Below are 26,102 nucleotides of genomic sequence, written 5' to 3' on the forward strand. Positions count from 1 at the left end.
TTGTTTGTTTGTTTTTGTTTTTGTTTTTGTTTTTCTCCGGTACCAGGAACCGAACTCACGACCTTGCGCTTGCCAGGCAGGCGCTTTGCCTCTGAGCTAAATCCCCAGCCCCTCATATGCTTGATATTGCATTTGGAATAGTCATATGGAGCAGTAATTCAAGACCTAAAAGGAAATGTTCCTTCAAAGAGTAGATGGGAACATGAGCAGTTCATAGTCAGCTCAATCCAGATTCAGTTGTTAAGGTGATTCATGCCTAAATTGAAGTACAATCTTTCAGAGTGCCTGACTTAACTAGTTCACTTTCTTCCCCTCCTAGATTTTGGGGTTCCAATTCAAAGTGAGGACCCTGAATTCCCCTTTTTGTTTCCCTAGTTTTGTAAAACTTTTGAAAGCCACTCCTCCAAAGCCCTCAGGTTTCTTAGCTCTTCAAATCTCATGCAGTTTTAAAATAAGCGTATGCTCATGAGGGAAGTTGCTTCATGTTAACCTTATGTATTAGCGGCTTTGTTTTTTGTTTTTCGGTTTTTTTTTTGTTTTTTTCCAGGTCCAGGAATCGAACCCATGACCTTATGCTTGCCAGGCAGGCGCTATGCCATTGAGCTAAAGCCCCAGCCCCAACCTTACGTATTAGCTCTATAATAACTTTAAGGTGATTTTTTTGTTTGTTTGTTTTTACATTGTTATTTTACTGCATGGCTTGTATTACAATTTGGCTTGGTCCAAATTGTCTGGTATGTCATGTAATAAGTGCAATGCCTTTTTTGTTTGTTGTTTTTAAAACATACAAACAAGCAAACAAATCTATCCTTTTTTTCTGTTTCAGAGAGATCTATGAGGCTAGCTATATCTATTATAAAAACTTGGGAATATGGATGTATTAATGAGTAGCACATTAACTTGAGTTGATTACATTTCGTATTTGAAAAATAAATTATTTCACTATATCATTTGTCAGGAACGATTTGAGTGAAGGAATTCCATTCCTAGTGATGCCTAAACGTAAATAAACTTGGTATAAAGGAAATGAATATTTAAATTGTGCAATTTTTTCTTTAGCAGCTTCTTTTCTTTCTCCTATTGTATGTTTTTACACATTTAGAGAGGGTAATATGGTATCACTAAATGAAGATATGTAATTTTTTTCAAAGACCAAATAGGTACTAATTACCTACAATGTGTTTTCTTGGACATTTATAATTGCCCTGCAACCCAAATTTGTGTGTGTGTGTGTGTGTGTGTGTGCTTATGGACCTAGATAAACAATATTTTGTTTTGGAATAGTTATATTTTAGTATAATTTTATATAAATATTCAAAATTTTAAAGAAGCACAAAAGGCATACATTTTAAAATTACCTTGAAACACTTAGCTTTAGGGTATTGGCAGTGTACAACTTTAACTAGAATTTCATTGTAATCATGTAGCTGGTATGGAGCATTCACTGGAATTTGCCATCGTTGGGAACAAAGTAAAGTGATAGGGTCAATTATTAAAATTAGCATGGTGACTTGGAATGAAGCTTTATATGTAATTTAAGTAAAAGACCACCCAGTGATATTATGGCAGAATGGATAGAAGGATAAAAGGAAAAGTTGCACAATGTAGTCTAAATGGTGACACAAGGAGAGTGACATGAGAATAGATGTGTGCTGGCAGTAACAGTAGAGCTACTTGGGTAGGAATGTGTAAGGATTAATTTTGCATTTAGTCTTCTAGTTGTCTATTTTAATGTACATGTTTAGTGATTCTGATAATATTTTTGAATAATTTTATGTGATTCACACTCATATGTATACATCGGATATACACCATGTTCAGTTTTGCTCTCTTTTAGTGGGTTGATAGTCCCTGAAGTAAGGGGAAACGAAACTGTGCCTGAAGTTGTTACAACCTCTGGCTATGCACTGTTACACTTTTTTAGTGATGCTGCGTATAATCTAACTGGTTTCAACATTTTCTATTCGTAAGTATTTTTTTTTTTAAATCCTGTAATAGATTGATATAGTTTGATTTAAAATAATTTATTGGTGGCTTACTATATAAACATCTTATGTAGTAATGGATTTTTATAACTTGAAGAATTTATTTTTTGTTTTTATTAATGTCTTATAAATTCAATGTGTGTAAATTCAAATATGTTAAATTTCAAATTATGTAAAATCCCTTCCTAAGTGACATAAAATCCTTAATACACCACAAAATGCTAAGTCTTTGTTAAGATAACTTCTCAATCTTAGATTATTATTTTAGCAAATTAAGTTTGGATGAAAAATTTTTACAAAATTTAAAATTGCTTAATGGCAAACTATTAAGTAAACTAATATAAATTAGGGTGATTGTACTGGTAGCAGCAGGTACATGGAATTGCATGTACTCTTCAATTGCCTTTCTGTGCTGTAAGGTATTTTACTTGAATTTGAAGAGGGGCATGGGGACTGAACTTGGATAGTCCTTCTCTCTTCCCAGGACTGTCATGGATCTATATGTACATTATGTCACTTAATTCCGTTTACACTAATTCTGTAAGTGGATGTTTCCCATTTTATAATTAAAATCTTAGGAAATTAAAAGCTTAGGAGGTACAGAATGTGGCCGTATACTGTCTCCTCTAAAATAAGAAAAATAATTTTCATTGATAATCTATTATGTGTCTGCTACTTTATATAAATTTTTATGTGTAGACTAGAGGTGAAGTGAAGTAACCAGAGATACTTTCAGATACTTTCATACAAATAACCACAGATGAATTCTACACATTAATTTTTTCCTTTCTACATGAAGTAAGAAATTGATAAGTAGAGAATTTTTCAACAAGCATAAAATATTCTGAATATCTCTGAATCAGCAATTTATTATAGTTTTTTTTTATTCTATACTGTATCCAAATATGTATGGGAGGCGAAATAATATATACAATATAATCAGTTGAAGAACTTTAAATAAAATGTCATAAACAGCCCTTTTCTTTTGGAAGAGTATACAGATGGTAGGTTCTTAAAAAAATTATATCACTAAGTTGTATCTTTGCTTCTCATATGCTTTCATGTATTCATGAATTTATTTTTTGTAAAATATATATTCAAAGCCTTTGTACTTATATCTTTACAAACATTATGCTTAGAACTGTACAGGTCCTGCAGATGTTGTATGTGTAGTCCTTGGATGTTTGGAGTCTTGGTAGCAAAATAATCTTACTGAACTAAGACTAATTGCAAATAAATACTAACTGAATTGCATAAAAGGATATAGTGTAAAGTACTGAAGTGATGTCATAATTGTTTTAATAAGCATATAAGACACAGTATACAAATTATAAAGTTTACAAAGTGCCAATCAATTTTTTCTCAATTGTTCTGAACTTGAATATATATGAATTATATTTTACAGAATCAATTCTTGTCCTAATAATTGCTCTGGTCATGGGAAATGTACAACTAGTATCTCTGTTCCAAGTCAAGTATATTGTGAATGTGATAAATACTGGAAGGGTGAAGCTTGTGATATTCCTTACTGTAAAGCCAATTGTGGCAGTCCGGATCATGGTTACTGTGATTTAACAGGAGAAAAACTGTGTGTTTGCAATGACAGTTGGCAAGGTAAGTATGTGGGATGTAATCGTCTTGAAACAGAGATTCATATACCTAATAATACAAATTATACTTTCATGTGTTTTTGGTTTGCACACTCATCACTATATATTTGTTTTTATTTTTAGAATGTTCAGGTTAACAATTTCTTAATTTTCATCCTTACAAATAGGATGGTAGTAGGTTTTTGTCCTCATGCTATATTGAGGATTAAATGAAGTTTTATTTGAAAATTTTAAAATTGTAGTTGTGTAATCATTATGGTATTCTGTAATTTTTTGGTAGAATGTACAAAGATCTCATGAATTCACTGGATTTAACATGTGGTGCATTCAAATTTGATTCATAATGGGTAACATAAATATTGTGTTGCCGAAATAAATGCTTACCTCCCAAGGGACAGTTTATTAAACTTATTCCTTAGGAAAGACTGACCTCTTGTGGCTATTTTTAAAGGATCAGAGACTATTTCAAAAAATGTGTGAAAGGTAAATGTTTTTCAGCTGCCTGTTGTGACAGTAAGGTTCTTGGAAAGAATTCTAAACCATTTTTATAAATATCTATCATGAAAATGAACTTTAGACTCTACTGGAGCATTTTGGTTTACTTAAGCATCTGGGCATAAAAATAATAAATTTTGTCATTGTAGAATTTAAGTGATAGGCATGGTTATCAATACACTTATATAACCAGAGCTTACTTTTTGGTAATCATATTTATATATTAAAAGACTTCTTTTTCCAAAGTATTAATTCTGTTGATGGGGGGAATTTTGATTCACTAATTACACTATCTAAAGTTACCATAAGTATGACTTGTTAAAATACAGTGTAGAAATAGTCACAATGCTTCCTAAATAAAAACCAAAAGGAATATGTTTTTCATGTTGTATGTTCTCACTCGTGAATAGACATTTTACAAGCAATGCTACTAATTGTTAATACTCTTCTTAGAGATTTTTTTTAGTTTTTTTATAAACTATACTTATTTTAAGTCCAAGTTTTACATAATTAAAGAATACTAGATATACCAGCCACACAAAACATCAGTGATTTCTTATTAAATTGAATTTGGTTACCTATCATGATTATGAGAGATCCAAACTTCCAAGTGTTCTTTAATTATGGAGATGTGTTTATAGGGCTGTTTTAATCATTTCTGACTTTTCTTCCCCCAAAATGTGCCTTAAGATTTTTCTCAATTTCTGTCTGGAAACTAAAATAACTTCTTTTTCTATATGGAACATGGTGCACCAATATTAATTTAAACTAAGGCCTGAGAACTAGAAATGTATAGGTCATACATATAGTGTTTTTCAAACTGGTTTTCAACTACTGTCTTATTTAAATAGTCTTGAAAGCAAGAGAAGAATACATTTGTATACAGTTCCCTATAAACATCTCTGTCCTGCTGTTCTTTACTTCTATTAGTCCTTCTTTGAATTTTTTTTCTGAGAGTCTTGTAATATACACCTAGTTCAAAATACTACATTTTTCTAGCTTTTTCTTGCTGTTCTTTTTACATTGTGTTATTCTCATCATTAGCGCCTCAAACTGTAAAACCTCTAGAACATGATACATCTGTAAGTAAATGGAAATTGGGAAGCAAAGTTTAGCACTTTTACAACAAAGTTGTAATCTTAATAGTCAAATAGGTATATATATATATATATTTGAAATGAGAATAATACAAAAGTGCTATATAAATGGTAAAATTTTATACAGAATTCAGACAAATTTTATACTATTATTGAATCTTAATAGCTAAGGAATTGATCTCGGAATGTGACTATTTTGAAGGTAGAAGGCTTGGTAGAATGCTGTTTTCAAGTCAGTGTATAGATTGTTTACTGAGAAACTCAAACCCAGTACTGTTTCTGAATTTAAGGAAGTAAAGCTAAAAGTAGGTGGGATTATAATCAAAATCTTTGCAGGAAAATGATGTTTTTATTTTAAATATATAGAATTGGAGAAGTCAGTGAAGCCAAATGTGATATACAGTCATGTGCTGCTTAACAGTTCTGGGAAATGAGTGGTTAGCTTGCTGTGTGAGTGGCATGGAGTGTGTTTCCCAGATTAAGACAGCTACATCATCATTAGTGAAATAATCTTAGGGGACTATAACTGTATATGTGGTCTATTGACAGGAAAAGCATTATATGGTACATGATAATAGTTGGAATGATACAGTCCATAGCTTCTTCTAACTGGTTTCTTTCATTAAGCAATATGTACTTTATTTTCTTCCATATGAGTTTATGGCTTGATAGCTAATTTCCTTTTAGAACTGGATAATCCATTGTATGGATGTTCCACAATTCATTTATCTGTTCACCTACTGAACAACCTTTTGGTTGCTTCTGATGTTTTTCAATAAAATTTATTTGAGTAAGCCTGAAAGAAAAGGGCAACATTGAAAAGCAGTGATCTCTTAAACGAGAGCATGAATAAGGACTTTTATTTGTTTTTGTTTGTTTGTTTGTTTACTTTTTGAGACAGGGTCTTGCTATGTAGTTTATGCTGGCTTGAACTCACTATGTAGCTCAGGCTTACCTCGAACTTGAGGTGATTCTCCTGCCTCAGCTTCCCTGAGTGCTTGGATTACAGGTATGCACCATCAAGCCTGGCTCAAATAAGGACTTTTAAAAAGATGTAAGAAACAGAATATAACAAATTGAATGTATGTCCATATGTAAGGAATACAGTAGAACAATAATTTTCAAAGTGAACTCCAAGGTATGATATTCACCCATCAAATCCCTTAGAGTGGCTCCAGATTTTTCTCTTCCATGTAACTTCCTAAATCACTGGGGTATTTGGTTGAAAGCATCAGGAGTAGTTCTGGCTTACTTGTGTAGGAAAAGCAGTTATTGGAAAGTATGGTAGAGACCACTATCACTTATCATTCATTCTTTCCTTCCTCTTGGAATTGGAATTCACTGAGTTTAGCACAGCACATGTCCGTATGCTACATACCAAGTCTGTCATCCTATCTTGCAGCTAGTATGGTTGTGATACTACTAAGGTTAGGTTAGTAGGATATGACGGATATACTGTATGCAGGTATTAGATCACTCAGATCTTTCCCAATGGCTGGAAATGGCAACAACTACATAACGAATAGCACTGGACCCGTCATCTCTAGAATGTTTCCTGAGGGAGAAATTCATATTTACCTTCTTTCAGCAACTTATTTTTGGTGCTTTTAACCTGTTCCTTAACTAATGCAAAAAGATACTGAGTAGCTCACAAGTGAGATAGGAAGGCTGGAAAAACGAGTTTTGGGAAAAGGAAGGTACAAAAGCTAGGCCCATAGCAATGATGAAGCCATAGGAAAGTTTGATTAAAATATTCTTGTCACTGCCGCTGGATCCCAGGATAAAGCAATGGCATCTTTCCAGTAGACACTGTGTGCTGCAGATATGGACGTTAAGAATTCCAAATTGCCCCCACAGTTTTGGATCATTTGTGAAGATTCAAGGTCTTGCTTAGTAGTAGCAGCTTGGCTAAAGCTAGCTTTCATCCATACTTTGAGGGATAGAAATATAGAATTTAATCTTTCTGTTTTTGAACAAAATGTACACAATGAGCTTTTTTGTTAAACATTAGGAAAGTTCGCATGTTTAGGATCCCTACACAAGTGAGAAGATCTAAATAAATTTTTTAACAGCGTAGATTGTTGCCATAACTGACAAGGAATGGGCTAAGTAGTTTTCTCTTGTCTACTCCAAAAAACTTTGCAATGTGGAATGGATGGTAGGAATAGACGGATTAAAGGACCCAAGCAGGGTTGAAGCGTATGATTTCTGTCCTAATTCGTTACAATAAAAGATTTCTCTTGTAGAGAGATGCAGTACAGTTTGCTATCCTTTATATAGAAGACCATTACCTAACCATAATCTCATTGTCCCTGTCCCTGTTCAATTTTAATCTTGAATCCTTGTAGTGTTTTAAATCCTCTTAAGCAGTTTTTGTGTCTTCATTATTCCTTTTCATTTCAATTCAGGCGTAGTTGTCATATAAGACGGAAGTAGGTCTTTTTCTTAAAAAAATGGTTGTTTGAAGCCTTTATTATTAAAAGATAGTCTCTAGGTATGTAAGTCATCTAATTTAATAGTTTTGTTATATAGTATTTTTGATCTTTATTTAAATTTATACTTTGTTTTGACTATTTCAGTATTTTAGATATCTTTTGTCCCTTTCTATCATGAGACCTTTTTTGTTTCTGCACTTGTTCCTACAGTAGCCTCATCCCATTAATATTCTAAGATTAGATTCTGCTGCTGTCATAGGACTATAACTTTTTAATAGTACTTGCTACAATTCAGTTGTGTTGGTGTGATTTTTCCTTATCATTTCCACTGGAATATAAGCTCTATGAAGTTAGGAATTACATTTTGATCACCTTTTTGTCCCCAGAAATTAGTAGTAGGACAAAATTAATTTGTCCCCTGATGTGCAGTAGATACATTTTTTATTATTAATGAATAAATTAGAAATGTATTAATTTGCTAGTCAAATAATAAATAGACATTTGGTTATAGATATTTTGAAAGAGTAATACTGTAATAGATTGTGTAATTTATTTGATGTATAAAACATAATTCTAAATATTGAGAGAAGTAATTGAATTAGAGCATTAAATTTTTTTAATTTATGTTTTGATTCTGAGATTCTTGATCATTTGCTTCAGTCCTTTGTTTTAGATTTTAACATTTGCCATTGGGTGGCAGTATTTACTACTAGAAAAAGCACTTAAATTCCATATTTATTCAAGTTGTAAAAATTTGATAATTTTATTTGACTTAGAAAAATGCAGAATCTTTTAGACTCATACTTCACACTCAATTTTTTTGGTTTAGTCATATAATGTATTAGGATGTCATTATTTTAGGATAATATATAGATACATGTGTGATTATGGGGTGGTAGGAAAAAAATCACAAAGTATCTTACATTTCCCTTTAAAATGTAATAATAATGAATATAGTTTTAATATTTTATTTAATGTTGTACAAAGATAAGTGACAGGTTATAAATTTGGTTACATTTTTCCCACTTGGCAAACATAGCAAAGCTGACTTTGTAAGAGGCAATAAAATTTTTATTCATAAGCTACTTGAAATAGTGATCAAAAAGAAAGTAGCACTAAGAATATAAATGATACAACCTTTATTTATGAATTCATTTAGTTTCATTAACTCATTAATAGAACAATTTTTTGAACTTCTGTTAAGTGCTAGGCATTCCCGAGTCCTTAGGATAATATTGTGAACAAAGATGAAGATCTTAGTGGAATTTGTATTTAAGCTAGGAAAGACAGGACATAAATAAATGTAAAATATGTTAGAAGGTGACAAGTACAACAGAAAATTAAAGTAGAGCACAGAAAAAGGGAAGGATAGATCTGAAGATTAAATTTTCAGTAAAATGGTCAAGTTGCTCCTTATTTAGAAGGTGACATTTAAGCAAAGACTTAGCTATATCGGAGGGGTAATATTCTAAGCAGAGGCAGTGGTCAATGCAGAGACTGTAGACAGGAGTATTTTTGGTGTGCTTGAGGACCAGAAAAAGGCTAGTGTGACTGGACAGTTGGTTAGCTATGATCTCAAAGTTACAGAACATGGGAGATGTTTGGAGATACAGAATTAAAACATTGTTGGTGCTGAAGAATGGAGCTAAATCAGTTAAGCTTTGGCTTTGTGAGCCATTGCAAGAATGTTCACTTTCATTCAGAATGAAATGGGGGAGCTATTAAAAATATTTTGAGTTGAAAATGGATGATTTGACTTAGTTTTATAAAGTTCCCATAGGAATTTTCTATATTGAGATTAAACTGTGGGATCAGCGTACCAGGTTAAGAGACAACTCTAATGACAGACTGAGAGATGACTGTAATGTGGGCAAGTTGCTAACAGTGAAGGTGGTGACATTACTTGAATTTTCCTCAATGGATTGACTGTAAGTGATGAGAGAAAGAAGAGTAAAAGATGACTTTTTAAAAGGTGCTTGGGCTGATAATATGAAAGATGGAGTTATCAACTAAGATGAAGACGATAGGACAAAGATAAGTTTGGTTTTAGTATCCCAAATTGTAGATATTTTTTAAATATCCAAAAGGAAATGCTGAGGCACTTGGGCTAATAGGATTAGAATTTGATGAAGAGATATGTATCATGGATTTGCGTGCTCGTGTGTGTGTATATGTGTGTGTGTGTGTGTGTGTGCGCGCGCGTGTGCGCGCTCGCGCGCGTTACTGGGGATTGAACCTTGGTCCTTTGTACCGAGCTACCTCCCCAGCCTTTTTTCAATTTTTTATTTAAAGACAGGGTGTCACTCAGTTGCTAAATTGTCCAAACTGGACTGAAACTTGCCTAGCCATTCCATGGGTATCAATTTGGGTGTGCTTCTCTTGAAATATTAAATTGGAAACCATTGATGATACAGTACTTACTTCATCAAATGGGATGAAATTACCAGAGAATTAAGGCTAGGGAGAAATTATACTTGCAGACTGAACTGAGTAATACATCCTGTGCTAGACATATATTAGTATCATATAAAAACAGTGTTTAAATAAAAACGTATAGTAAGAGACACACTGAATTTAATCCCCCTCAAAATACTCCCTCTTACTTTCAACACATTTATCTCATCATTCTTGCAACTTTCTGAAGCAGTCTGCTTTGAGTGTTTTTAGTTGTGTGTGGCTGCCTTGATGTCCTGAATTGTTTTAAAATGTCTATTTTCGTGGTTATTTTGCCTTTGGAGAAGAGCCAGCAGTCACCCAGTGCCAGATATGGTGAATAAGGTGGTTAAGCACATACTGTGGACTTCACATCCAACTCTGTCCAGGATGAACAGATCCCCCAAACTAGGTGCCCGCAGATGTATAAGAAAAGTAAGAAAAGCATCAAACCAAGAGAGCAAAAATCCTGTGAGTGGGTGCTAGCAGCCTCTAGGACTGACTGACTCCTGATTACCATCTTCAGTAACCTTTTGTTCAGAATCCACCCAGGAGGCAGCAGAGGAATTTGAGAATATCAACTGTTTTAGCAAGGACAATACAACTCAATTATCATAGGAATGGGACCTGACCAGAAAGCCATCATGTTACCTTCCTTTGCCCCTATCTCAGCAAAGCACCTAGTATTAATCCAGGGGCTTGCAATGCTTATGTTATGCTAGACTTCCTGCAGAATCCAACAGTCATGGCTTGATCAGGCCTCAGGCAATACACAAAATAGTAACTAAAGAATGTCCTTCTCCACACTGTATGCTTAGTGCTATAATGCCATAATAGTTTTTATAGTGTGTATTGCCCTTCCAACACTCTTAGCATGGTTTATAGTTTTCCTTCAAACTATAATCTTAACTCAGGTAGCTCTAATAAAATACTACAAAAGTAAGCTATTTAAATAACAAAATCTTTATTTTTCGCAGTTCTGAAGCCTACAAGTCTTAAATCAGGGTCTACCCTGTTTAGGTTCTGGTGATGGGCTGCTTCCTTGCTTACAGATGACTGATAACCTTCTTGCTGTTTCTACCTATACTGGGGATGGGTAGAGCAGAGGAGAGGGAGAATGAGAGAGGGAGATCTTGAGAGAAAGCTAATCCTATCGTGAGGGCCCCACTTTATAATCTTATCTAATTGCCTCCCCAAAGCCCTTCCTTCTGCATATAAATTTTGGGTAGATACAAACATACATTCTAATTCTCAGAGAGAATGAAGATTTTTCAGTTCCAATTTATGAAGAAACTCTTCCCTGTTCACAATTAGGGTTATTTTGGGCAATGAATTACCCTGTCTGGTTATCAGTTTTGTTATCTGTACAGAAATATTATTTGATCTTGTCTGAGTTTTGGGATGATAACTTGATAAAAGCAATTTGAGATAGTGGCTTGCTGTGTATGCTCAGAGGAATGATACTACATAACACTTTCGTTTTTTAGTAAGTAGACATTTTTTAGCAGCTCTTGATTTTAATAATTCCTTTGCAATGAACTTTAATAAATTGTATTAACCAATAAAAGTATGTATTTGTGAATACTATAGCTGTTAGGCATACTCTTTTTTTTTTTTTTCCATACTGGGAATCGAACTCATGACCTCGCGCTTGCCAGGCAGGTGCTGTGCCGCTGAGCTAAATCCCCAGCCCCTAGGTATACTCTCTAGATATTTTGTGAGCTTTCTATATTTAGCAGTATAATAAAATGGGCAGTTTAGTTTTTGTACTTAGAGTAAAGGTTGACTTATATGCATTCATTAATATATAATTTTTGATGTCTATAATGTCTGTGATGAATATAATTTTGAGGTCTATAATTATTAAAAAAAAAGTGTTTAGAATTTAGATTTTGTTTTTTTCTCTTTTTGAGACAGGGTCTCACTATTGCAGTGCAGGCAGGCCTTGAGCTTACTTTGTAATGCAAGCTGGTCTTAAACTCGCAACAATCCATCTGACTCAGCCCCCAAGTGCTGGGATTACAGGCGTGCACCACCATGCCCTGAATATTTTTATAAGCACATATATTTTGATAAAACCAATGGTTTTCAATGTATGTGGTTCCAGAGCTACTTAAGCTATGGAAATGGAATGATGGAAGAGAAAATGACTCCTCTCTGTTTCTAACATATTCATTACTTTGAAATAGCTTTAATATTGAGATCTGTATAAAAATTTGTTTCAAGCATTCCACAACTAAAAAATAATAAATTGGAAACCACTGATTTCTGCTAACAAATGGACAGTTTCTTTTCATACTCTAATAGCATTCCTGACCTGAATTAGAAGAACCAATGTCTTTGGAACAGATCTACTTAGCATTATAATTATCATTCACACAATTCATTGTTTTGTAAAATGAAAATATTGTGAGAATAGTTGTGCACATTTTAAATACACTAAAGTTGACACCTGGCTTTTAGAGATTGGTTTTATGAACCTAGAACCTAGAACCTAGAACATGTGTAGAATAGTTTGGCTATTATAATAAACTAATATCCAATGGTATTAGAAGATAGTGTTCTTGCAAAGATGTTTTATTGTTTTGCTTTTTATTGAAGATTTCAGATTTCATTACACCTTAAATCAGCACTATTTCTGGAATAATTACAGTATACAGTACTACATCTACTTTTTTAAAATTTCACTTCCCAGAATATTTTCCACTTCCTATTAACAGTCCAATTTCCTTTTACAAAATTGATTTTCACTCATTCAGGGTGATAAACCCATGTAATGGTCTATTGTAAGCTTGAGTTTTTAGAATCTTTAAGATTTTCAAATTTCCCAATATTTTTAAAACAAATTTCCATTTTTTCTTAAGGTAGTTTCTGTATTTTACCGTTAAAGAAATCTATTGGATTTACAATCCTAGAGATGCTTAAGCAAGTGTATTTTTTTCATGTTATTGTTTTTTTAAAGTACCCAAAGTATTGTCTGTAAGGTGGAATTGCTTATAGAAATATAACTTAACACCTTGTATTTGATATAATTCAATATTTAGTTATGTTTTCAATTGAGAAATGTGGTGTACATTTACCTGGCTATATCTATATTTATATATCAATATTTATATGAGCCCTTTAAATATGTACCTCCTTAATAATAAAATATTTTTTCATGCTAGTAAAGTTTAAGTGTAAATTAAAGGTATGAGCCAAAAATATATAAAAAGAAGTCTAAAATATTACAGCAACTTTTTTCTTCTTGGATATGCCTCATTTGTTTGGATTTCTTTTCTTACCATTTTCTACTTTCATGAATGTTTATACATTTCAGAAATGATATAAAAAAAGCTCCACTCAGAATTCTTATTTAGAGAAATCACAAACCTGCTGTTGAATAATCAGTAAAAGAAGTAACTCACCTTCCTAGTTGTTGGGGACAATTAAGTTTTACAGCTAGGCTTTCCATTCTGTCTCTGTATGTAGCTTTTACAGTTTTTCTAGTAACATTAGAAGTTGACATATGAATCTGTATAAATTTAGGGGACCTTGAGGGGTTTGCTCTGGCCCTCACTCAAAGACTTAACAGCCTGTGTTATGGAATCTAGGTTTTATAAATTTTATTTGTGTAAATAATTTTTTTTTTTTTTTTTTTACTGATTTCCATTATGAAATCAGAGACACATTTCCACAGGAAAAACTTTTTTCATACAAAATAATTAGAATATGTACTTTGGAAGGGAAGAATGTAAATCATTCATTCTAGAATTACTTTAGGAAGAACTTTTAAAACTGTTGGATTTTATTCTAGATTTATTCTTCGAAGTTATTTCACAGGGTGATTTACTTGTGACTATAGGAAATTTTTTCTTATAATTTTTCTTTTGCCCTTTGTAATATCTAGTAATACTGTTTCCTTATCTATTTTGCCATTTGTCCTAATTTATACTTAGTTTCCTTAAATGCAAAATTTAGGGGTTGATTACCAATAAAGTTATTATGAAGTTTGTTATAGTATTAAAGTTAAGCACTTAATATAATATCTTATTTCATCCTCATAAAAATCTATGTTTTAGCTGTAATTTCCAGTCCTCAGGATTGGACTCAGGGCCTCACTCACACTAAACATGTGCCCTACCCCTGAGCTGTACCCATAGCCCTAAGGTTTTAGTTTTGAATGTGCTAAATTTGAGATGATTATTAAACATCCAGGTGGAAACATCAAGCTTGAATTTATGAGAGATTGTGGGGCTAACGATAGATTTCAGAGGAATCAGAGTATAATTTTATCCTAAATTTATCAAATAGCCTTTTTTCTCAAAAATCTGACTCTTGCCAGCCTGTTCTTTAGTGCTTAAAGTTAGAACATAAGAAATTAATTTGTATTCTTTGAATTATTAACCTCTGTGTAGTATGTAGAGAAGGTAGCATATTAAGTCTGTATGAAAGCCCACTATTACATGTATTAGTTTATTATACGCTTTTATTAGTTTTAGTTTGGATATTCCAGCTTGAAGCCATTCCCATATTGATTGAGAGAATTTCTGCTAGGATGTTGCATGACAGATCAGATTATGAAGTTACAGAAAATTTTTCATGGACCTATTTTCATTAAAATAGAAGTCTTGACTACTTAATGTAGATATCAGTATTAGATTTTTAATCAATAAGAAAGTCTTTATATGAATAAAGGACTGTATGGTGATTGAATATTATTATAACTTTAGTTATTTAACTAGTAAAATTAATACTTAATTTATTAATTCATATTTTTAATCACCTTGCTTAAAGAATGCCAAAAACAATTAAGACATTTAACTTTCCCTAAACTTTTAAACTATATAAATCTTATTATATTTATAAACCTAGTATTTTAGAAGATGATAAAAACAATCTGAAGAGTTTGTCTACAAAACATTTCTTCTAATACTACCATTGCTGGAAATTACATAGAATATACTAGCAATGAAGAAATTTTCATTGCTATTTTCTTTTCTTTTTTTCTTTTTTTTTCTTTTTGTACTGGTAATTGAACTCAGGACCTTGCACTTGCCAGGGTGGCGCTGTGCCGTGGAGCTATATCCCCAGCCCCATTGCTAATTTCTTTTGTGCAGAAAATTAGGTATTTTATATTGCAAAGTAGAATTTAAACTGTTTCTAGAATACTATTTCCTTAAATAACAATATCATGTTGAAATTAATTAAAGTATTAGTATTCATTTCCTATAAATGCTGTAACAAATTATCACAAATTTGTTCTCTTATAACAGCATACACTTATTAATATCTTACCATTCTGGAAATCAGAAGTCTGAAAGCAATTTCACTGGGCCAAAATCAAAGTCATGGCTGGGCCTCACTTCTGGAGGCTGAAGCAGAGTCCTTGACATCTTCGGCTCCTGGAAGTGCATTCCCAGCATTTCTTGGCCCCTTGTTTGTTATTCCATCTTCTAGTCCAACAGTGTAGCATCATGGGTCACATAGCTTTCTTCTGTAGTCAGATATCCTTCTTTTATTAGAATACTTGTAACTGCATTTAGAGCCCACTCATGATAATAGTCTCATCTCAAAATACAAAGTTCATATTAATACATGTTGTGCTTATATATAATGCCTAATACAATTATAACATTTTATAATATAATTATATTAGTGATCTAGTTTCTCTTCAGTTAGATGTTAGCAAAGTGTTTAATAAAAAGCCAAATAGTAAGTATTTTGACTTTAAAAGCCATGTGATCTGTGTTGCAGTTACCTTCTCTGCTGTTCTAGTGCAAGAGCAGCCATAGACAATACTTACCTGAATGTGAATGGCTGTGTTCTAACAAAACTTCATTTCCAAAGACAAGCAGTGAGCTAGAATTACAGTTAAGTGATTTCTGAATGATTTAGAATTGTAGTTAAAACTTTTCTTTTAAAGAAGTAGATTCCCTCACCAAGGAATAGTTTTTAGTCTCTACTCAGAGGTAATAGTCTTCTATATCTAATTTAAAAAGATTGTCTTGTCATCAAAGAGCTAATCTAAGGTGCTTTCAAGTTCTTACCTGAAAAATGCAGACACATATAATGTAAGCATTGAAAATTAACTTGAAGATGAATGAATAAACAATATATGGGTGAGTGAACAAATGAATAAGTAAAAACTATATGACTAGGTATTTCTTAATCAGACTGTTTTGTTTAGTGCAAGTTTATTTATTTATTTATTTATTTTGGTAACAGGAATTGAACTCAGGACCTTGTGTTTGCCAGGCAGGTACTTGTACTGCTGAACTATATACCCAGCCAGGAAGTTTAAAATTTTTGTGATTCAATGATAGTCCAAAAGTTTTCAACTGCTACTTGATGACCTGCATGTGTATTAACTATTAGATTGGGACCGCATAGCATCCCTTTTATTATGTAGGCTAAAAAGAATACAGCTAAAGTGTATTAATACTTTTGTGGCAAATGAAGGATAATGATATGCCATATTACATGAATTCAAAAATTTGTAAAAAGGAGAGGAAAGAAAAATAATAGGAGAATTATGCTGTTAAAATAATATAGATATGCTAAACTTTTGTAAAGGAAAGGAATTGTAATAGGATTAGTTTTACTTTTAACTTGGGACAAGTAATTTAGTTAGAGCAAAACAACAGATTCATCATATTAAGTGGATATACTTTGAAGATATTGCAGATTCTGTCCTAGACTATTATAGTAAAGTGACTATTACAATAAAGTGAGTCAAACTAATGTTTCAGTTTTCCAGTATATTTAAAAGTTGTGTTTATATTATACATAGTACATTAAATGTGTGTTATGGTTTATGTCTAGATGTCCCCCCCAAAGCCTCATGTAATTATGGGGGTGGGCTTCTATAGTTTTTGATTGATCCATGGTCCAATGCTGGGATTATGGGTATGAGAGCTACAGCTGCCCTGGGGTGGGTAGCTTGCATATAATATAAGGGAAGGAAAGAGGCTTACTCTTTCTGCAGCTCTTTTCTTTTTGCTCTTGTGGCTTTTGCTGTCTTCTGCTGCTGTGAATGTTGCCTGCTGCCATGAATGTTGCCCTCTGCCGTATGCTACTCTGCCTTGAAGCCAGCAAAGTATGGACTAAAACCACCACAAACTGTGAGCTAAATAAACCTTTACTTCCTTAATTTTGTGTGTCAGGTATTTTGATTCAGCAATGAGAGAAAAGTAACCAAGACAGAATTTGGTACCAGGAGTGAGGTCATTGCTGTGACTATACCTGACCATGTGGTTCAAGAGGGTTTGGAAATGGCTTATGGGAAATATTTGGTGAGGTTCAGAGATTTTGCCTGAAAGAAACACTACAGCACCTTCAGCTGTTCTGTATGGGAGGTTCTGGTCAGAGCTCAGAAGACCAGAAGCCTGATAAAAATCCTGCCAGTAAAGACTGGGTTTGGGAAGTTTCTGCTGAGAAGAAGGACTGCATTGGTTATTGGACTCCAGACAGTGTGTATTATTGCTTGGCAGAAAGTTTGTCTGCATTTTGCTTATGTCCAAAGACATTGCCTGAGACTGAGATTAAGGGTGATGAATTAATTAACCTGGCCAAAAACTTTTGTTTTTGTTGAAGCTATGTCATGGTTATTTTGGGGAGTTTTAGCTAGATTTATGTTGTGAATCAAGAGCACAGAGACCAACAGAATGATTTAAAACATTGTGAATTTGGCCAGAAGGAAGCTCCAGTAAAGCTATGGACTGCAAAGACAGAGCTGAGGAGATCTTAATTGCTGAGAAGAAACAAAAGAATATAAAAGATGACCTAAGGGCATCACAAAAATAGCAAGTCTCCACCCTTTACAGCCTCAAAACTGCAAAAGTGAAAGTCTTTGCTTTGAAGAAAGCTGCAGAGTGCCATGTTCCAGAATGACAACAGCCAAACTGTGTTCCAGAATGAAGGCAAAGGCTGCACCAGGTTCCAAAATTGTGGTGATATAGAGAATTTGTTCCTCAAACTCAGGTTCAGAGTGCTTAGTGATGCAGATACTCGACCTGTACTTGCAAGAGAGAAGGAAACCTGGGTACTGCTCCAGGTGGCAACAGAACTTGACATCATCCATGTGGTGCTAATTTTAGGTGCATGGAAAGTGCAAGAGTTCTGAGGTTAAAAAGGCTTCACCCAGATTTCAGAAGAAGGCCTGAAAGGCCAGGTAGTGTGCCCCTGAGAGGGCAATATATAAAGCTGTGAATATGAAGCAAAAGATGCAGTGGAGATCCAGAAGTTTGGAAAAGCCAAGAACGTGCATTTTCTGAGAAAAGGTGCAAGGAGGGAACAAAATAGGCCCAAGAGAGAAGCCATGGGAGCTATAGCCACCAGAAGTGCCATAGAGGTGGAGCCACATTTGCCACGGATTGCTTTGAATGTTCCACATGGAACCATAGGACTTAATGTTTGCCCTGTTGGATTTTGGACTTGCTTTGGTCCCTGCTTTGTATCCTCCTGTTTGTACCTTTTGGAATGGTAATGTTTATCTTGTGCCATTGAATGTTGGAAGTATTTAACTTTTCATTTGTACAGGGGCTTGCAACTAAGAGTTTGCCTTAAATCTCAGAGGAGACTTGAGACTTGGACTTTTCAGCAATGCTGAAATTCTTAGGACTTTGGCAACTCTTATAGATGGACTAAAATGTCTTTTGCATAATGGGATGTACATGAGTCTTTGTGGGGGGCCAAGGGCAGAATGTTGTGGTTTATGTCAAGATGCCCCCCCTCCAAAGTCTCATGCAGTCATGGGATGGGCTTCTAGAGTTTTTGATTGACCCATGGTCCAATGGGTGTGAGTGCTACACCCTCCCTGGGGTGGGTAGCTTGCATATAAGGGAGGGAAAGAAACTTACTCTTTCTGCTGCTCTTCCCTTTTTGGTTCTTGTTGCTTTTGCTGTCTTCCACTGCCATGAATGTGTGCCACTCTGCCTTGGTGCCAGCCAAGTATGGACTGAAACCTTCACAAACTGTGGGCTAAATAACTTTTCCTTCCTTAATTTTGGGTGTCAGGTATTTTGTTTCAGCAACAATGGAAAAGTAACCAAGACAATGAGCAATAAATAGCATTATGTCTGAAAATGTACTCAACTTAATTAAAAATACTTTATTGGTAAAAGATGCGCTGATCGTGTGAGTCTGTAGACTTACAATCTTTTTTCTTGTGATGGAGGGTCTTGCCTTGATGTGGATGGCTGTTGACTCATCAGAGTGGTCTTTATTGAAGGTAGAGGTGGGTGTGGCAAATTCTTAAAATAAGGCATCAATGAATTTGATATATTGATTGACTCTTCCTTCATGAAAGATTGCTCTGTGATACTGTTTGATGGTATTTATCCACAGCAGAATTTAAATCAGTGTCACTTCTCTCAAATAAGTTTCTGTAATATTCTAAATCATTTAAAGAATGTTTACAATATCTTTAGTAGGAGTAGATTCCATATCAAGAAATTATTTTCTACCTAGGTGTGGGGTGATGCCTGTACTCCCAGCACTCTGCGAGGCAGAGGCAAGAGAATCACAAGTAAGAGCTCAGGTTGGGCAATTTAGGAATTTAGCAAGCTCTAAATAAAAAATGAAAAAGGCTGGGGATGTAGTTAAGTGTGAGGGCCCTGGGTTCAATTCCCCCTCCCTCAATTTCTTTGTCTTTCCTCATCAATAAGAATCAGTTCCTCTGAGTTTTATCATGGATTACAGCAATTTAGGTTATGCTTTCAGGCTCCACTTCTTGTTTTGGTTCTCTTGCTGTTTCTACTATATTTGTAGTTATCTACTATATGACATCATGTAACCCTTCCATGAGTTGACATCAACTTTTTCCCAACTTTTAAAAGTGTTGATAGATTGACTTCTTTCCATAAATGGCAAATGTTCCTAATGTCATCTTGAATGGGGAAATTTTCAGAAAGTTCCCTTTACTTTGCCCAGATCAATCAAAGGGACTACTATTAATAGCAGCTAAAACCGTATAAAATGCATTTCTTTAATAATAAGACTTTCAATTGAAATTAGTCCTTGCTTTTTGGGCTGCGGAATGACTGTCACATTACCAGGCCTGTAAACAACGTTGATCTTGTACATATGCATCAGAGTTCTTTTGGATGATGAGGTGTATTTTCAAAAAGGCCTGGTATTTTGATAGGGACCTTTTTCTTTGAACAATAGGTCTCAACCAGGGGCTTACATTAGTCAGGAAAACATGTTGTAAACTACTACGCCATTATTCATTCTTCATTTTTCCATGTATAAATACAAGAAAAGTGTTTTAGAATAATTCTTAAGTGCCCTAGGATTTTTGAAATGATAAATGAGCTCAAACTTAAAATTAACAACTGCATTACTCCCTAATGAGAGAGTCAGCCTATCCTTTGAGGCTTTGAAGCTGGATAATGGCTTCTCTCCTCTTTAGCTATGAAAGTCCTAGATGACATCTTCCATTAAAAAGCTATTGGATCTATACCGAAAATATATTGTTTAGTGTAGTCACCTACATCAGTTAATGTACCAGCTTCTACATCAGTACTTGCTACTTCTTATACTGTTACTTTATAGAGATGCCTTCTTTCCTTAAATTTCATGTACCATTCTCAGATAGTTGCAATCTTTTCTTCTGTAGCTTCCATAACTCTTAGTCTGTATAGAATTGGACAGTTAAGGACTTGCTCTGGATTAATTTTGATGTAAAGAAATGTACATTGTTTGATATTCTATTCAAGCCTCTAAAACTTTATACATATCATCAGTAAGGCTGTTCTACTTTCTTGTCATCTGTGTATTCACTCAAGTAGCACTTTTAATTTCCTTCAAGAACTTTTCCTTTGAATTCACAACTTGACTGACATTGAAGGCCTGGGTTTCAGCCCATGTTGGCTTTGACATGCCTTCCTCAACATAATCAGTTTTAGCTTTTGATTTAAAGTGAGAGTCATTCCTTTCACTTGAACACTTCAGAGGGCATTGTAGGGTTACTAATTGGCTTCATTTTGATGTTGTATGTTTCAGGGAATAGAGGTACTCAAAGAGGGGGAGAGAGATGGAGTAATGGTGGTTGGTAGAACCTTTACAACACACACAACTCTTCTCAGTTAAGTTTGCTAATCAGAACGAGTGTGGTGTGTGGTGCCACAAAACAGTTACATATAGTAGAAATATTAAATGTCACTCAATACAGATTACCATAACAGAAATAATAATAAGAAGTATGGTAAGAAAAAGCTTGAAGAATTGCTAGTATTACCGTTATGAGACACAGAGACATGCGAGGCGCACATAGAGTTGGAAAAGGCTATTGACATAGATTTGCTTCATTCAGGGTTGCTGATCTTCAGTTTGTAAAAAATGCAGTATTTGTGAAGTGCAGTAAAGTGAAGTGCAATAAAACAAAGTACAGCTGTGTTAATTTTATTAGATTATGTTTGTTGATTTGTTGGTTTTGTACTTGTAAGAGAACTTTAAACATGAAGAGTTTATATCTACTATTTGAGCATATTTTAGTTTTATCTGAATTGAAATCATCTGTGAGCTCTCACACTTGTTGAAAAAAAAGTGTTTGCCTTTAGGAGCATTATTCCTTTACTCATGTTTGAGAAACACTGATCCAGGTTGATTTACATTTTACAGATAGGGAAAGCAAGTCTCATGAGTAACATCATGGGGATGGATAAAGCTGTGTTTTTACTTCTTTTGAAATTATTCTGCACTAATTAAATTTTTTTCTTTCATTGTCTATAAATTTATTCTTTTAAGAAAGATATGTAAGGCTTCTTCTGCAGCCTGTTTTGGCTGTCCTTCATCATGAAGCTAACAAAAATGTAATCTTTACTTTAAGTTTGTTTAATAATTTATAATTTGCAAATGCTTTTATTTCCACTGTTTGTGTTTTGCTTTTATTTCCACTGTTTTGTTTGTGGTACTGGCGATCAAACCTAGATCCTCATATGTAGTAGGCAAGTTCTTGACCATTGAGCCACATCTGGAGGTCTCTATGATATTTTTTTATAAATTAAAAATTGATAACAATTCTTAGACTTTGATTATTTCCATTTTATACATGAAGGCTTGGTGATGGAAAGATAAACAGTTACTCAAGGTCACATTTGCTAGCAAGTGACAGAAGTAACTTTTGAATACATTGTTTTCAATTTTAATATTCTAGTAAGATATTAGAGATTATCTGAAATTTTACACTATTTAAATAATTTTAAAATTTATGATATTTATTCAAGTCCAGTGATTGGCCTGCCCTGGCGTTACATCTGTTTTCTTTCAAGTTACATATCAGGCTGTTTATTATTTGAGTTACATTTATTAATAAGATGGACATTAGATTCTTAAATTTTTGAATCCTCACAGTTTATTTTTATAATATAAGGGTTTTGTTTAATCCAGTATGTTGTTTAATTTTTTTTTAATAGGTCCTGACTGCTCTTTGAATGTTCCTTCTACTGAATCTTACTGGATTCTGCCAAATGTTAAACCCTTCAGTCCTTCAGTAGGTCGGGCTTCACACAAAGCAGTTTTACATGGGAAATTTATGTGGGTGATTGGTGGATACACTTTTAACTACAGCTCTTTTCAAATGGTCTTGAAGTAAGTGTTTATTTTCATATCTTCATGACCTCTATTTTGTACACTTGAACTTTTTTGCTGTTCAAAAGTTGTTATTTTTATATCTGTTTGCTAAGTGGGACTGATTTGGGAATATCTACTCAATTTGTCCATGATCAATTATTTGTCATTGTACATATATTTGTTTTGTGTAGAAATTCCATTACCTGTCAAGGGTGCTTTAATAAATAAGTTCTGAGTAAGACAGCATTAATTTTATATAAAGTCCTGTGTTTATTACCTATGTTTGGTGTATGAAATTCTGCTACCCTTTACATTTTCAGAATGAAGTATAATTGTATATATTAAAGTACTTTCGGTTTTTTCTGCAAATTTAGCTTTTAATTTACAAAAAATATATGTATTGGATAGATAGTTATGATATATTAGAAAATATACAGTGCATATGCATAGTTGTTTCTCTGAGATTATATCAGTATAAACTATGAACCATCAGATTAGAAGTAAATTTGTTGTTTTCTCAGGTAAGAGAATATTTTCATCATTCTGAGTATAGTTCAAATGTAGGTAAGGATATTTAAACAGCTTTTAGAAATGATAATATTACTAAGCACTTTATTCTTCTTCTACATTAGAATTTATTTTTAGGGGTCATCTGCCTAATAACCATCCACTCTTCCACTGAGCTACATCCCTAGCCCTAGAGTAGAATTTCTTTGGGGTGTAGATGTTATACTTTGATAATCATTCAGTAAATGATAAAAAAGTTTTCTGTGTTAAAAAGAAGGTTTTCTGTATTAGTGTTGGTTAAATTAGAGTCATTTTGTAAAATGTATATGCACTTACAGTAAAAATTAACATACAACATGGGCACGACTGTTTTGAACACTTACTATGTTCTTGCTATTTGGGATATATCCGTGAATGGAACAAATTTTCTTGTCATTGTGAAGTTAGTGAAAAAAGAAACTGGCAGTGAAAAAGTAAATATGCTTGCCAAAGTAAATTATTATATATAAGTAGTAGGGAGGCAGGCAGGTAAACAATGGGGGTGGGTAAGTAAATAGGAGTATAAAAGAAGAGGGTCACGTTATAAATGTCGTGGTCAAGATAGGGCTTATGAGAAAGGTAAAGACTGAGTGGAAACCTGAGGGCCAGGGATATAGCTCAGCGGCATAGGCCTGCCTGGAAAGTGTGAGGTCGTGAGTTCAATTCTCAGTACTGAAAAAAAAGAAAAGGGGATCATGAAACTTGAAGGAGGTCCAGGGATTGGCACTGCAGTAATCTGTAGGTACAGAAGGGAGCCTCGAGGTAGGAGTGTTTTTTGAAGTATTTAAGTAGCAACAAGGAGGTCTGTGTGTTTGTATAGAACATATAAAAGGGAAGATGAAATCAGAGTGATAATAGAGGAGGAAGACAGATCATGTAGGGTGTTACAGATGTTTTAGGAGTCAGGGAGGATTTCGAATATGCTTTGACATACTTCAAATCAGGGAGGATTTTGAGTATGCTTTGACTTATACTTCAAATGAGTGGCTGTGGCTACTCTGTTGAGGTTATATGGGGGTTGGGAAAAAGAGTAGAAACACTGGCTGAGTTAGAATGAGGTTATCCCAGGAATGAGTTTTAGATAGAGATGCCCAAGAACTGAGTCTGAAACACCACATCATTAGAAGAGGCAGAGTAGCAAAGGACTGAAAAGGAATGACTAGTGAGATAGGAAAGCCAAAAGCGTGCAATGTCTGCAAAGGCAAGGGTATAAGAGAGTACATGAAGATTAAGGGATGATGAACAACACTAAATGCTGATGATCAATTATGTCAAGGAAATGAAGCCCAAAAAGTGGCCATGGATTTAGTATGAGGAAGTTGAACTTAACAAAAGCAGATTTACTGTAGGGTATGGTTAAAAACTGGAGTAGAGTTAGCTTGGAATCATGGAAAGAGTTTCAGATAATGTGAAGATCGGTGTGGGTGGGGACTACAAAGAAGCAGTAAAGAAACAGTGTAGTAACTTGAAGGGGGAGTGAGGTCAACAGTTTGTTATTTTTAATATAAATAGGGAAAATAACACCATGTTTTCATGCTGATGACGGTGATCTAGTAGGATAAAAAATGGTCATGTAGGATAGAGACAGGAGGAGTACTGGGGTGCTGTGGGATCTGGTGCACAAGGAGCACGAATAGATTATATATGGCAAGTATCAGCAAGCTACGAAGTTGGGGCCCAGATTCGGAGAACTAAGAATTTTTTTTTGTTAGCATTTTTAAGGGGTTATAAAACAAAGAAAGAGGAAGACTGAAACCAGTGTGGCTGGCGAAGCCTAAAATATTTCTTGTCTGGCCCTTTACAGAAATAGTTTACTGAGTCCTAATTTATGATAACTTGGAAAGCATTATATTGGCTGCAGATACCTGGGAGGTAGGTAGATTTAGTGCTGTGAGTCTGTGGAAGTTATATTCAGACTGATTGTGCTTTGTTATTTGTATCATACACGTCTGTCTTATAACTCTAAGCTAGGAAATAAATTAAGTGATGCTGAAAACCATTTTGGTACCTCTTCTATGTCTTGCAAAGGGGCAGTTTCTTGCTTTTCCTGATGAGTTGGAGGAAGAGAGCAAAGTGGGACAATTGATAGCGAGCTTCTTGAAATAGTTTGCTATGTTTTAATTAAAAATCTTTTTTATTAGTACATGTTTATAATACATAATGATCACATTCATCATGGGGGATTTGTAGTTGTTTGTTTGTTTTTTTGTTTTTTTGTGTTTTTGTTTTTTCTCCGGTACCGGGAACCGAACTCACGACCTTGCACTTGCCAGGCAGGCGCTTTTGCCGCTGAGCTAAATCCCCAGCCCCGGGGATTTGTATGTATATATAGCACATCTTACTTTTTTTGACCCCTTTTCCTTCCCCTCCTTTTAAATCTTTCCTTCATTCTTTACAAAAGCTCTATTTCCATTTTGTCCTTCAATTCTTTTTTTCTTTTAAATATCTTTTTCCTTCCTTTCCTCCTCTCTTCCCCATCTCTTGTTCCTCTTCCCATTTGAACACATTCTTCCTGCTTCCTAATAGCTACCCTTCATTTTGTCCCTTATTTATACTTTTGTGTTGGTGCTCTTTTTCTTGCCTGGTTTCTTCCTCTCATATGTTTTAGCAAATTAAGTTTGGGGGTATAGTGATAGCTCAGTTGGGATGCTATTAATTAAGCATTTGAGATCCATATTTTAGAATTTCGTTTTCATATGTAATAGACTAGTAGAAAAAATTATCTATTTTTGTGTCCTTAATCCAAGAATAAGTTATTTTTATAGACTTTTATACTGCTGGATTTATTTTGCATAATTTAAAAATTATCAGTAAATAAGTCATACTTTTATGGGAAATATATATTTCTTGGTTGATTTATATAATGCTAAACTAATTGTATGAAGAATAAACATGAATACCTAAAGCAAATGGTTATTGTAAAAATGGAGAGAATTATCATTCATT

At 34.0% G+C, this 26,102-nt stretch overlaps 1 protein-coding gene across 1 annotated transcript in view; it reads left to right on the forward strand.

Annotated features, from left to right (window-relative positions):
* Atrnl1 (attractin-like 1) overlaps window positions 1–26,102 on the forward strand; it is a gene marked incomplete at its 5' end in the record, with an annotated part of 750,654 nt that overhangs the window by 24,027 nt on the left and 700,525 nt on the right. Inside the window, 3 exon segments of the mRNA XM_013515898.1 lie at window positions 1,838–1,966; window positions 3,391–3,599; window positions 22,454–22,628. Coding sequence (XP_013371352.1) covers window positions 1,838–1,966; window positions 3,391–3,599; window positions 22,454–22,628 — 513 coding nt within the window.

This window comes from Chinchilla lanigera, unplaced genomic scaffold (genome assembly GCF_000276665.1).
Source record: "Chinchilla lanigera isolate Chin_1 unplaced genomic scaffold, ChiLan1.0 scaffold00030, whole genome shotgun sequence".
In the NCBI taxonomy this organism is placed as follows: domain Eukaryota; kingdom Metazoa; phylum Chordata; class Mammalia; order Rodentia; family Chinchillidae; genus Chinchilla; species Chinchilla lanigera.